Here is a 13992-nt window from a genome sequence, read left to right on the forward strand (position 1 = left end):
AAGCTATGATAAACACTCCAACATAGCAGAACGCAACAGAACTAAAATCCTTTCTGGATTTGACAAAATACTATGCAAATTTCGTTCCATCTCTAGCTACTGTGGTACAGCCTATGAGAGTTCCATGCAAGAATCACCATTTCGTTTGGTCGAATGAAGTGCACAAAAGTTTCAACAGAGTGAAATTTCTCTTAACCTCATGCACCTGTCTTGCAAATGTTTGATCCCTATTTGATCACTGTTGTGACTACCGATGCTTCGGATCTAGGACTGGGAGCAGTCCTCCAGCAAGTGGGTCCTCACGGACTCCAAAGGTTGCCTTCGCATTTTGGACCATGTCTCCTACCGGGCAAAAGCATTTAGAGGGTGAAAGAGAAGCACTCGCATATCTTTGGGCATGTGAATGGTGGCATGTCTACTTATGGGATTGTCCATTCACTTTGCGGACGGACCATCAAACTTCAGTTCCACTGCTTTCAAGTAAGGGCACTGGTCGACGACCGCTTCGAATTGCAAGATGGTACAATAGACTATTGTGCTATAACTTTGATGTTCGGTACCACACGGGATCTAACCAGGTGGAAAATGCACTTTCTCGACTGCCAGTGCTAGTTCCTGACAGTATCAGATGACAGAGAAGAGATAATCGCTTACATTGAGCCAGCATGTATCACAGGTCAGGAGTTTAAAGAACCCCAGGTGGTCGAAATTTTCGGAGCCCTCCACTATGGTGTCTCTTATAACCTTAGTCGCTTTCGGACGTTAAATCCAACAAACAGTACCAAACTAAGCTGCAATGAGGAGAAAACCTCTGCTGCGCGGTGTTCGAAGCCCTCCACTACCGCACTTCGTTTCCCTTTCACTCCCGATTTTCTCCCTTTCCTTACGGAGCAGTCCAGGTGTCCAAAGAAACAAGTGTGACAGCTGTGCCTTTAAACCAATTATTACACTATTATTATTTACATTATACTCGGGCTCGGGTCCCAACCGCTGGCGGATACGTGTTGATTGAAGCGAAACGGAAGAGGCATCCGTGCGCTGTGCCATGTCAGTGCACGTTGTTGTGGCTGTAGGAAAAGAAAATGCACGGGCCTGCTACTGGCTCTGTAGCTGAGCCACCTCCGTTGCCTCATGCGGACCGAAGAGATTTAACTGATTTATTTGTAGGAAGGGAAAGGCGCGGTAACTGTCTCACTTGTTTTCTGTGGACACCGCAACCGCGCCATAAGGGAAGGGAGTAAGGTGGGAGTGAAAGTGGAAAGAGAGAAAGAGGAGCCGTAGTGGAGGGCTACGGGGTAATTTCGACCACCTGGGGATCTTTAACGTGCGCTGACATCGCACAGCACACGGACGCCTCTTCGTTTCGCCTCCATCGAAACGCAGCCGCCGAGGTCGGGTTCGAACCCGGGTACTCCGGCACAGTAGTCAGGCGTCTTACCACTGCACCACCCCGGCGGCGGTTTTCTGTGGACTTGTGGCTTGCGGCCTGGCCTAGCCTGCCACCGCATTTTTGTCTGTTGTAGGCCGTCATTGCACACGCTATTGTTTCGGTGGTGGACGACGGCTGTTGCGACGCGCATCTGTCTCTTTCATAGCCTTAGTCGCTTTGGGACGTTAAACCCTACAAAACCAAAACCAAACCAATCTTTCTTCTCCGTTTTAATTTCTGCCCGCACGAGGCAGCGGAGGTGACTCAGCTACAGAGCCAGTAGGAGGCCCTTGCATTTTCTTTTCCTGCTTCCTTCAGTCACAACTACGACAGCCAAAGCGAGACCTCGGGTGGCCGCAGTTACGTCGTGAGGTGTAACTACGGTCTCCTCATAAAAAAAATCAGTCTGCCATGACATTTGAATTCACGTTACCGCTATGCCACGGGCAGGAGCTGCCAAGGGTCGCTCTTTCATATGGGAGGGTGGCATCAGAATCAGCCTGTCAGAACCGTTTGCCTTTTCGTTAGGTACCCTTCGACACACAGGCGCGTCCATACGGCTTGATTGAAGCGTGACCTTATATTTGTACTGGTAGCTTACGCTCTCACGTCATACCCTTAAAGGATGAGCTTAAGTGTCCCCAATAATCTAGCACCTTAGACTGATAGGGCGTGATAAAGGAGTAATGTAGCAGGCAAAAGAAGCTTCCGTCATTGCTTTCGCAATTCAACTAGGGTTAACCAGAGCTAAAGCACAACTAATATTTTCTTCTTCCTACAGTCACAACGACATTCGGTTCAGCATTTTTTTTTTCAGAACTGCGGAAAACGTGCAGTATTGGCATTATATCATCATCCTTGTATGTCGGTGCTGTAGCGCTATGTTGCGTACAGTAAATGCTGTATACTTGTCTTTATTTCAGTACTCTGCGTAGATTAGAAAATCTAGCGATGCATTTGTACACGAAGCAGGAAGTATCGATGACATACATGATTGGTGCGAAGACTTACTGCTGTAGAGCCGAAAAGAGCGCTATGCTTCAAAAAAGAGCCGAAAAATTACGAAACGCTTTAGGGCCTTCCCTCGGACTCGCTATTTTTTTACATTGCAGGTTGTTAGAACATTTTCAGAGTGCTTTCGGGAAAATTTGAATACCTGTTTGGGAGACTAAGTGTCACGATAGGTTATTGGGAAATTTGCAATTTTGAGCTTAATAGACAGTGATCAGTGCAGTTTTGCAACTTCTTACGTTCAACTTTCAGAATGCTCACCCTCTCATGAATCTCCTGAAGGAGGAGGAGGAAGAGGAAAAAACTATTTTACGAAAAAATTGCGGCACATATCTGTGTTCATCTCTCTCTTCGTCGGTGGATTCTGCAATAGTAAAAACCTTTGTCTCCCTGATCCCTAGACATTTGAAAATTGTACATATGGTATGGGTTCCAGGCCACAGCAATGTGACTTTAAATGAATATGCTGACAATTTGGCAAAAGAGTCCCTTAATGGCCCCGTATTATCTATCCTTCCGGCGACCGCGTACATCACCGCAGCGAGGTTTCGAAGAAACCTCCTATTAAATATGAAAAATGGACATCTTTTAAGATCTGATGACTACCTGCATCTAAATTATTCTTGGAATAGAAAATTATGTCATTCACGGCAACTTGAGATTTCACTAACAAGGCTGCAATGCCGTATCCCACCTTTAAATTTCTATCTTTACAGGTCTGGTTTGGCACTGTCTCCCGTCTGCGCATTTTGCGGTGAACAAGAAACATTAGATCACTTTTTATTGTTTTGCCGCCGCTTTACTACGCTGAGAAAGCAGTTGATGGAAAGGCCATTGCAACAGCTTGGCCTTAGTTTAGGCAGCCCGACATTGTTATCATTTGGCGCCACAATCCTTGGGCACAGTCACAGGTCTGTGTTTACCGCCATGCAAAATTTTTTACTGGACTCAAATCGTTTGCCTTGCTAAATATTTAAACATCACTTGTTCTAAAATTGTAGTGTCAATCTCCCGTGAGTGTTACCACTTTTCATTTTATATTTCACTTATTTCCCGCTTTGTTTCCTTTGCTCTACCCCTCAAATCTTTTTTTTTTTTTTTTAATGCAAGTATATTAAAAAAAAAAAATTCTTTGCTACCCAATTCTTGGCCGATCCCCCTCTGTGGGTATGTGCCATAAGTTATTTGGACAACAACAACAACAACAACAACATATGCCTCCTGGATCTCTGCATGACCTCACTCGCGATCTAAACGTTCGTGATGTTGGTCCATGGCGCATGCGGCCCGACTGACGACGATCTTCTGCCTGGCCCTTATTAGCAAACCATATCCCGTAGGAGCACTCGAGCAGACGACGCTCTGGCGCGTGATTCCTCTGAGCAGCGCCACCAAGCGACAAATAGTGGATATATTGTCTAAACAAATAAGAACATATTTGAAGCCCACCGTTCCCGTCGTTTTGGTTGCTGAATGGATTAACACCACGCATCTCTTTACTGAAGCCACTTAAACGTGCGTTCGACTCCTGTGTTTTATTGTTTTTTCTGAATATTTTTTTTTTCAATTGTCTTCACTGTAATTATATTCTGCAATTCAGTGAGCGTAGGTTACCTTTACGTTGCGTTTATAGACACCTTTAAGTAACAATCGGTATGACAACAGTTACACTAAGCAATTACCTTTCCCACAATCATTTCATGCCTCAGTGAGTGTATGTTACCTTTAGGTTGCGTTCACTGACATCTTTCAGCAACAATCGCCCTTTACAGTGAGTGTATGTTACCTTTAGGTTGCGTTCACAGAGATCTTTCAGCAACAATCGCCGTTTAACTCGCTGAAAGCGTCGTCTGTTCCAGTGCGCCTATGGGATATGGTATGGCAATACGCGGCCGGGTCCGCTGACCGCAGCGAGGTCTCCCAGTCCTCCCAGGTTCGGAGAGGCATCGGCCTAGCGGGGGAGACGCCGGGCAGGGTAAAAGAATGTGGGTAAGGGTGGCCTTGGGGTGGGAGCACACAGTGCATATATGGGATACCGGCTTAAATTTTGACAGTAGAGCTGGTCTCGGCAGCGTTCGTGTCTGCAGGCGACGCCAGACTTACTGTTCTCTGGTAGTGAGGGATGGCTGGAGTGACGCAGGAGTTTGCAGTGAACTCGGCAAACGAGTGCATGCGCCTTCGAATAAAGGAGTCGGCGGCCTCGTTGCCGGGATTTCCCGAGTGCGCAGGCACCCAGATGAGCTCAATCCGTCCGGGGAGGGGATGGGGGGGCATGGGCAGCAGGCGGTGTGCTCGAGGATGAACCCGGCCCCTGGCATAATTATATGGGAGTCCAGTAAAGTGGTATGCGCTACGCTATACATTCCTTTTCAGTGCAGACAGAACCTGCTCCCCGGTCACTACAGAATAAATTGTATACAGTAGGAAAAATTTTTGTCTCAACAGTTTGTTCCTACTGCAAAAATTTCACTCTTTACGAACGTAAATCAATGACAGCACTGCAACGTGACTAAACATACTCAAGCGTTTTCAAAAGCATGTACTGCCAGAAGGTAGCAAATCACATGACCAAATGCAAATGACTGCTCGTCATAAAGATTAATGAGCAACAACAATCAACACCACTGAAACATTTATTATTGCATAACCAGGCTACATGAACTGTACAAAAATAAAGGCATTTATGAACAAGCTTTAGTTTTTAGTATGTGTGATCGAAACGTCCCACCAGCACCTCAGCTATTGAACAAAAAATTAAGGGAGAACCAGAGGAAAATGTAAAAAAATAAGCACCGATACTCTTTCAAAGATATACGGAAGCCTTTTCAATTCACAATACCAACAATTCACAGAAGCAGAGGTTTATGGTGCAACAACAGCTACCTGGCTTTTTACTACGGCTGGAAATACCTTTCAGTGGGCCCAGCTGACTCGCAAACATCTCACAAATCTGAAAAACAGTTTGCTTGGGACGAGAGGTATAACTGGCTTTGATTTTCTTTGCAGTCACCACTCAAATGGCGGACGTGGAAATGCTGAGACATCGACAATCGCATTGTCAGCAACAATACTATAGACATGGCAGTTTGCAATGTCAACAACGTTGCACAACAAACAGTGTCACGGCTCTGTCTACACGATGAGGACCTAGCTATCGACTAGAGCATCAGCATCAGCTGCACATTTACACAGGCCTTTCAAGAGGTCAAAGGGACATCATTTTTTTCAGGGACAACAAAGTTAAATTTTGTCGTGCCCATATGCATGTAAATGTGGTGTGGGCAACAATAATGAAATTCATTAACAGATACCATGGCTAAGCCTATTTTTTATGCTCAACGAACAAGCATGCATTGGCGTACAGGAGCTATAGTCGAGAGGAGACTGAGAACATACTGAATATGGCCAGCCTCGTTGGAATTCAATGGCAATAGTATGCTTTCATTAAATTTAGTAACCACCACATATAGCTTCTGCTTTTCTGGATGTGAACAACATGCTGCAAGCATCAGTGCAACGGTGATGAAGAAACTAGTAGATACAAGAATGTCAACAAAGAGCTTCAGGTGTTCAAGTAGATCATCTGGTTAACAAATTGCGGAACGTAGCCCAAACTAGCCTGCCATTGCTGCAAGGTAGACAGCGGACAAATCAAGCATCTTTGGAGCAGTTTCTGTTGCCCTCCACCAAATGATTAAGCTTGGCAACAGATAACTACAGACCTCAGCTATGCCATCTTTATGGAAAGCAAAAAAAAAGGTTACCTAGAAAGAAACAATGAAGCAAAGGTAGAGGAAATACATTGCTCCTATAAGGAATGACAGTCTTGCATTCTTGAGGTCATTGTACCTCCACCAAGCCGCCACTTGTTGGCAGGCATGGTAAATTGTGCTGGATAAGTAATACTGCCAATAAGGTAGCCCACAACTACATGCCTATCACACAACATGGAAAGACAAGAAATGGCATGGTTGCATCAGAGTGCAACATTCAAACTGCCATCCCATGCTGTAGTTCTGCTCTTCTAAATGACCTTTTATACTTTTCCTCTACTCTTAATCCTTCTAGGTTTCTGTCTCGTGCTCAACTTTACTTTCTGCCCTCGTTTCTTCCACTTCTGCATAGACCGCCAGTCAGGTGCCTGCTCGGAATGTGGCAAATATATAGCACCCATCTCATTCAAAGCTTAAATGAGTGGTAATGTGTATTTAACCTCTCTTTAAACTCTCGCCTCGAATATGAGCATGCTACAGCAGTTCTAGCAAAGTCAAACTACACACCTATAATCCCACTAGTTTCAAAACTTGAAAACACTGAAAGACAGTTTGCATGCCACAAAGGGCCATCTCAAAAGCCCAGTATTGTGAGCCAAATAGCAAAGCTCTCCACAATCAGCATTGCCAAACCACTGTCAGACTTTAAACTTCAAATCCTTAACCATCGTGTAACTAAAAAATCACCCCAGTTCTTTGTGTCTAAGAAACATCAAGAACACAAGCAAAGGTTAAGATGTGACATGATTGATTCAGAAATTCCATATTACTGGAGGGTCAGCAGTTGGTGCACACTATTATACAATCAAAGACAATTTTCTATATGCAATGCATGCTACTGAGGAGCAAATGGTGAACACTGATGCTCTTCATGATTACTATTGTCAAATCACAACTTTGAGAAAAACTGCCAACACGATTTTTTCACTTTAGCAGAAGCGCTCTAATTTCTGCCACAAGCTGACTTCGATCTCAAATAATCATTCCCAGATGGAAGGGAGTAATCTTTCGTGGTTTCCTTGAACTCTGTGAGATTGATGCCTGATAACGCTTTTACAGCTACGGCAGTGGATTGTAGTCAAGGTTTGTGTCAAATTCTTTCCGTTCATTAAACAAGACATAATTGGCAGCTCTTTAAATGTCCGCTTGTACATTATCATTGACACCAGTGCCTGCTTCCTCAGCCAGTAAACTAATCATGTAGCCCAAGTGGCAAATTCGAGCTGAACCACGAATCAGCAAAGCACTACAACATCCTTCCTGGCCAACAGGAACTGAGGATTTTAATCCACGTCGCCCACTGAAGCATGCTTTTCAGCTCAAGTTGTGAACAAACATGCTCTGGACCACTGACCACATTATGCCATAACAGAACAACGCTTACATGTCAGTGATCTTTAGAGCACTGCCCTTATTATTAACAAGAACCTTATAAATCTAGTGCATGCAAACTTAAAGCAGCTGTCATTTTATGCCTCGATGTCACCGACATTAACTTGCTATTTACTCCGTCATTAACCGCACACATAGATAGCAAAAAAGCCTGATAACCAAAACCTCTATCTTTTGTATACAACAAACAACTTGTTGATTTCGAATAGACTTTTTGTAGCCCAGAAGAATGGGCCCTAATGACCTCTCGCACAGTTTACACAACTGCAGGCTATGGCACTAAGCTCGTACATTGGGCAATGTTCGCACTGCATATGCATAACGTGCATGTGCAGTTCAGCTTTACCACAAGTGACAAAAAGCTTTCGCCAAAATGACAAAAAGCTTTACCCAAAATCACTACCTACCATGACCTACAGATTTCCCACACTATATACCGCACACTAAGACAAGACTCAAAGTGCTCCATATACTGGAACCTTTGCTAACGCGTTGTCTTTAAAGGTGCATAAGATCTTTCAATGAGATACATGTCATCTCGCTGTCAAGCTTTAAAGAAAAAAAAAAAAAGAAGACAGCATTTCATCACCGAATCAAAAGCTGTCTCCTGTGAGAGATCACGCAAGAGCGTACTATAACAAAAACTCAACAAACCTAAAAACTGCAGAATGCATTGCCAATACAAAATCAGGTACAAAAACAAAACGAGTTTTGTGCTGTTCTTTTCAACACTACCGATTTACAGCAAAAGTAAAACACGAAGTCAATACGCACACACAGCGACCGTGCACATTATACATTTCTCTGCAGCAGATGCAAGGTACATGGGTGCTATGAAATGCTTCTGCTCCTGGGATAACAAACTAACAACAAAGGCTGTGCAGCTCTTTCATACACGGCTCCCTGGTAAACCGGTATAGTTATAGACCCCGCTGCAGTGATGCAATGGTTAGAGCACTCGTTTGCTGTACCCAAGGATGCTGGGTCAAATCCTGGTTGTGGCTGCCGTTTTTCGATGGAGGCGAAACAGAGAGGCGTCCATGTGCTGTGCGATGTCAGTGCACCTAAAGAACCCCAAGCGGCCGAAATTTCCGGAGCCCTCCACTATGGCGTCTTGCAAGGTACTAAATGTGTAACACGGTCTCAGACTTGGGGCTTCTTAAAAGCTGTGAGCACCGTAGCTCTGCCCTATGTTACAACAAAGTACAACACACCACGGACGAAATCACGTCAGTAAAAACTAGTACAGACAATGCAAGTGGCGAGCACGACAGCAGTTTCACAAACAGGAAAGGAATGCAAAAACTGGTCTAACCTCTTCACTAAGAGCAACAATAGAGATATGCTAAACACTTTTGATGCAGGGTTAATTCAATACAAGCCTTGCTTGTGGTAGCCAAATAACTTGTTCAACACCGCAAACCCACTTGCAATAAAGCACTTGTGACAGAGTCTAAACATCAGCATTTAAATACAGTCATCAGGTGCAAAGTTATGCACTGCCACTCAACACATATAGGTATGATGTCAATGGAAAAACCAAGCTTGCTGTTGTTCTATACGATAAATACAAAAAAATTTGAAAATTTTCATAATGAATAGAATTTTTTAACAACAGTAATCATGCATAGGTTAAACATGCACCCACGTTGTGCGAGCAAATTAAAGTTCCATTCATTACTGACTAGATACATGGAGGAGACACTGTTGTGCACATAACAGGAAGTAAACAATGTCGAAAAATTTATCAGTAAAGAGGTGCCAAGTTCAAAATCAAGTAAATGAAACTTACTTACTATGCACAAAAGAAAAATGGAACAAAAGAGGCTTACACAATTCCAAGCACACGTTCACTCAGGTGGAAGTAAAGCCACTTATCGGCCACCGAAGATGAAAGCGTAACTTTCCAACTCCGCACTAGTATTTCGCAGTTCCCCACTTTTGTTCACAGTTTTCAGAGTGCAGACGCTTTACGTTGCCTTAGTTGTTTGAAAACTTCATACTAACCTCTCTGTTAAAACAATAAATCCACAGCACCTGCAATGACAGAAGTTCTGAACACGGTACTTCATAAAGAGCGACTATACAATGCTAACAGCTGCAGGTGCCGAAATGTCAAGGAATAAAATTTATGGTGATTAAATCAGTAAACAAACAAAATAGGCTTGGAAACAACCAAGACCCAAGGGAAAACCTCAGTTCTAGCACTGCAATTTGAGACAACCATGATACACAGCTATGAACCACAAAGTCTGCAGGAAAACTGATGAGTTTACAGAAGTTTTATTCACACCACCACTTAACATATTTTCTCTTTTTTTTTTTTAAATGGACAAAGTTTTTCCTTCTATGCCAGTAGAGAAATCTTAAGCAGACTGGCTATTGCTGTCGCACCATAAATGCATGGGACAACGAGCGCACTTCCCTTACTGTCATCCATGCTACCCCAAAATTCTTTACATTTATCGTCCACCATCTCTCGCTAACGCGCGAGAAACATTATGACCAATATCTGCCAGAAAAAGCATCTCGCTGACCGTCACATAGCATGGACTCCGACAAATGTAAGTCTTATGTTACTACACGGGGTGATAATGCAGTGTTCGCAATGAAGCCCAAATGCTTTTGAACGGCGACCATTACGTCATTTTCTAAAACCGGGTTCGTTCGGTTAAAAATGAAGAGTTCGAAATGTTAAGATAACAAAGGTGCAAAGGGGACCAGGCGATCCAGGCAGGCATCATTTTTCACAAATACGCAACGAAAACACTCGCTGAAAGAGCTAGCAAGCATTTTGCGCAGCCGTCACCAGTTTCCTCCATTAAACCGCATCGAACATCCGTCCTACCCACACTAATACACCCGCGATGGTGGCAAAGTCGTGTGTCACAACAGCTCATCAATGCTGATCGACGGGCACAAGTGGGTGGTTATCTTAACGCGGTGGACCCATCAGTGGTTCGTGTAACGCACGATGCCAAACTTTAGCCGCATCTGTTCGAGGAAGACCCAGGTCAGGATGGTGTGCGGCCCTAGTCGGACAAAGGCTGGAATGTAGCCCTGGAAGTAAAGGCGGAGAAAACAAAAGCAACTCAGCGGGGGCTTGGGTGTGAAGGACAAAAATGTCAACCGTGAGATCTTTCAACGTGCGTTCACAATGCACAGCACATGGATGCCACTTAGTTTCGATGGAGGTGAAACGAAGTGGCGTCCGTGTGCTGTGCGATGTCAGTGCAGTATAAACATCCCCAGTTGGTCGAAATTACTCCCCAGCCCTCCCCTACCGGCTCCTCTTTCTCTCTTTCCACTTTCACTTCTACCTTCCCTCACGGCGCGGTTCAGGTGTCCACAGAAACAAGTGTGACTGATACTGCACCTTTCCTTTCCTATGAACCAATTATTACTCTACCACGAATTTGCATCAAATTTCTTAGGTCCAATATCAGCAGAGCTCTGGTCATTCAAACCTTTGTTGTCTTAGTCTCAGCAGCCATGTTCTGATGGAAACAAAATGCAAAAGACATCCATAGAGTTTATGATGTGACGACAAGTCAACGAACAACAGTTGGCTGGCTACGACCCCACTTTATCTGTTCCTTCTTTCAGACTTTCTTTCATGCCTTCCGTGGTACAGTTGGCACTGTCCAGCGAGAGGTGAGAAGAGTCTCTCTACTTTTTGTTTTCTTGCAAGCAATTTAAATTTCTTTAATATACTTGAATATTTTTCACATACTTTAAGTAAGGCTGAAAGTGCTGGAAAGAAAGTTAGCAAACATAACCACAAATGCTGCCACTCTGAAAACAACCAGAAACCACCATTTTCAGTGCAATAAACGAGCCTAGACAGGCTCATAGTATTCGAGTGTGCAATGAAGTTAGGAATTTATGACAATTCAAAGCATCTTTATCAAAATCCAGACTTGGTCAAAAATGCCACTTCTGCTCCACATTGCACCGTAAGAATATAAAAAATAAATTTAGTTCAAAGGCTAGCACAAGAAGTCAATCCCGGGACAGCCTGATATCTGCGAACAAGAAATACAAACTCATTTCTGGTTTGGTTTGGTTTGGTTTGTGGGGTTTAACATCCCAAAGCAACTCAGGCTATGAGAGACGCCGTAGAAACTCATTTCTGATTCAGTCGGGATGCTGATTCAATCGGGATGCAAAGGATGCTTGCTGGAAATTTTGGTGATGGTAGTGAAAACTTTTATCGTCCGAAAGAGGTGACACCAGAGTTCCTTTACCGCCCGCAGGCGTCCAGGGAGCCCGATGTCTCCCTAAGGGGCAGGAGTTAGTAGACGAAGCGGTTCGCCGCTTCGGATGTTAGACGGACAATGTTAGCCTGTGTCGCCGAGCCCTCGCTATGAAGCGCGGTCTCCCATGCTTCTGCCTCCTTGAATAAACTGTAACAGTATCTCTTGCTGGGCTAGTAGCCTGTAGCCTGTAGACTGTAGCCTGGGAAGTGGCTGCACTCCCAGAGGATATGTTTTAGAGTTCCTATAGTGTTACAGAATTTGCATAATTGGTCCGGATTTCCCGTTTGCGTGAGGTATCTCCTTCTGAAAGACATGTTCTCTGCTTGCAGGCGGCGCCAGGTGACTGACTGCCTATGTGGATGTGAGGGACCTATCTGGGGGTGGATATTTCCGCTTTCCTAACTTGTAGTGCTTGATGACCTCGTTGTAGGCTGCGCACGTCTCGACGTTAAAGTTAGGTCAAGGACGGCGTCACCCCCGGATAATGAGTGCTCGGTTGCCTTTGCAGAAATTCCTTACTGCCGATTTGCTGTCACTGATGATCACCTTCATGTCTGTACTAACGCACGATCGCTGCTTGCTCCGCTATCGTGGCGTCTACTCTGCTTGTATATATCTTGCTTTGCTCTACCGGGCCCGTCGACTAGCACTGAGACGGAGTTCCAGTCATCGTCAAGGGCAGTGTCTGTGAAGGCAACCATCTCGGATGGCATTCTGCTGGAAATCTTGTCAAAGCCCCTTGATCATAGCAGGAAAAAATTGCAGGCAACGAAGAAAAGCCAGGAACCTTAAAACTACTAGGTAGCTAAAAAATATCAAATGAAATTAAAAAAAAAAATAAAACACCACCTTTTCATCACTTGAGTGCACAAAACTATAGTGCTCCTTTCCAAGAATGACAGAGATGCCTTTAACTCCATCCATAAAACTTCCAGCTTATTACTGGGGCTAGTAAAATGATCTACATGATTTGAATTTTGGTTTGCTTTGATCAATGCACCTGCCATGCCTGTGCACATGAATTTTGTTCATTTCGATTATATAAAATTTTGGACGATACGGATCTTTCGTGGCCCCATGAAATTCAAGTACCCTTGAATACCTTCTGGGTTTGACTGTAGTATAAATAAATTTGATGCTGCAAAGTCACGTGTGCCAATAGCTTCGCAGATCAACCAAGGTCAGTCCTGCGAATTTAAAAATTTAAACACAGTACCATGTCTTCTCTAAAGCTTAACTTGGATACCTGCACACAGGAAGCCTTCCTCAAGACTTTGGTTCCCTTAAAGCTTGATGCATCCAGATAGCGCCCTGTAAGGGGTGTTAGCCTTGTGACCACAGTCTACTCTCTAATAGCATTCAGTGCTTGCATTGCAGGCTTAGAGTTTGTGCTCGATGCAAACACTGCATGCCGATAGGCGGTGTTTTAATAACAACGAACCAAACCAACACTGAAAAGCTAGTTCTGGAACAATGGTCGTGTGGTGAAAACACTCACCTTGAAGAAAGCCAGGAGCCCCAATTTCTTTGTCTCTAGGGCACAGTGCAGTATACTCTGGTGTACGCAGGGTCAGGAGGGTCAGGGAGAAATGCAAAACACAGAAAAAATGCCTATCACACAAAAGAAGTGCACAGCACGCCAAAGTCACAGCAACAGAGAAAACACAAACACTATAAGTGGCAATAACAAAGTCACAGGCAAGGACTACCTCTTGCGGACACAAATGTGCATTCTATACGAGCGTTTATTTATTCCACACGCCCTCCCATAGAAAGACAGCCTGCCTGCCTGCATCGTCTTGGCGCTACAACATGAATGGAGTGCACCTGTACACTGTGCTCTGATGCTAGAGAGCTTAAAAGTACTAACACAGGAAACCATTCACACTCCGGTATACCATAAAATTCCGAGCAAGCGCACCCCAGTGGAGGAAGCCGCTTTCCCAGAAGGAGACCGAAATTTAAGATGACAAAATTTCTAAGCAAAAAAAGTTGTACAGTAAAACCTCGTTATAATGAACAGTTAAAAATTCGGAAAATAGTTCGCTATATCCATAATTCGTAATATAAAATTCCGTAGAAAATAAATTCAAGAGCAGCAAAATTCAATCAGAGAAGACACAGCAAC

General features: G+C 44.1%; 1 protein-coding gene across 3 annotated transcripts in view; it reads right to left on the reverse strand.

Annotated features, from left to right (window-relative positions):
* Positions 1 to 5055: 5055 nt before the first annotated feature.
* The window catches only part of Dic1 (Dicarboxylate carrier 1), a 63361-nt gene continuing 54424 nt past the window's right edge, over positions 5056 to 13992 (reverse strand). For all 3 annotated transcript variants that reach the window (XM_084603752.1, XM_084603753.1, XM_084603754.1), the window contains exons 9-10: positions 13363 to 13419; positions 5056 to 10665 (exon numbers count right to left, since the gene is read on the reverse strand). In XM_084603752.1, the coding sequence (XP_084459878.1) occupies positions 10558 to 10665; positions 13363 to 13419 (165 nt within the window). In that variant the 3' untranslated portion in view covers positions 5056 to 10557. The remainder of the gene's footprint in view (positions 10666 to 13362; positions 13420 to 13992) is intronic.

Source organism: Amblyomma maculatum, chromosome 5, assembly GCF_055883805.1.
Source record: "Amblyomma maculatum isolate TAMU_Amacu chromosome 5, ASM5588380v1, whole genome shotgun sequence".
Classification (NCBI taxonomy): domain Eukaryota; kingdom Metazoa; phylum Arthropoda; class Arachnida; order Ixodida; family Ixodidae; genus Amblyomma; species Amblyomma maculatum.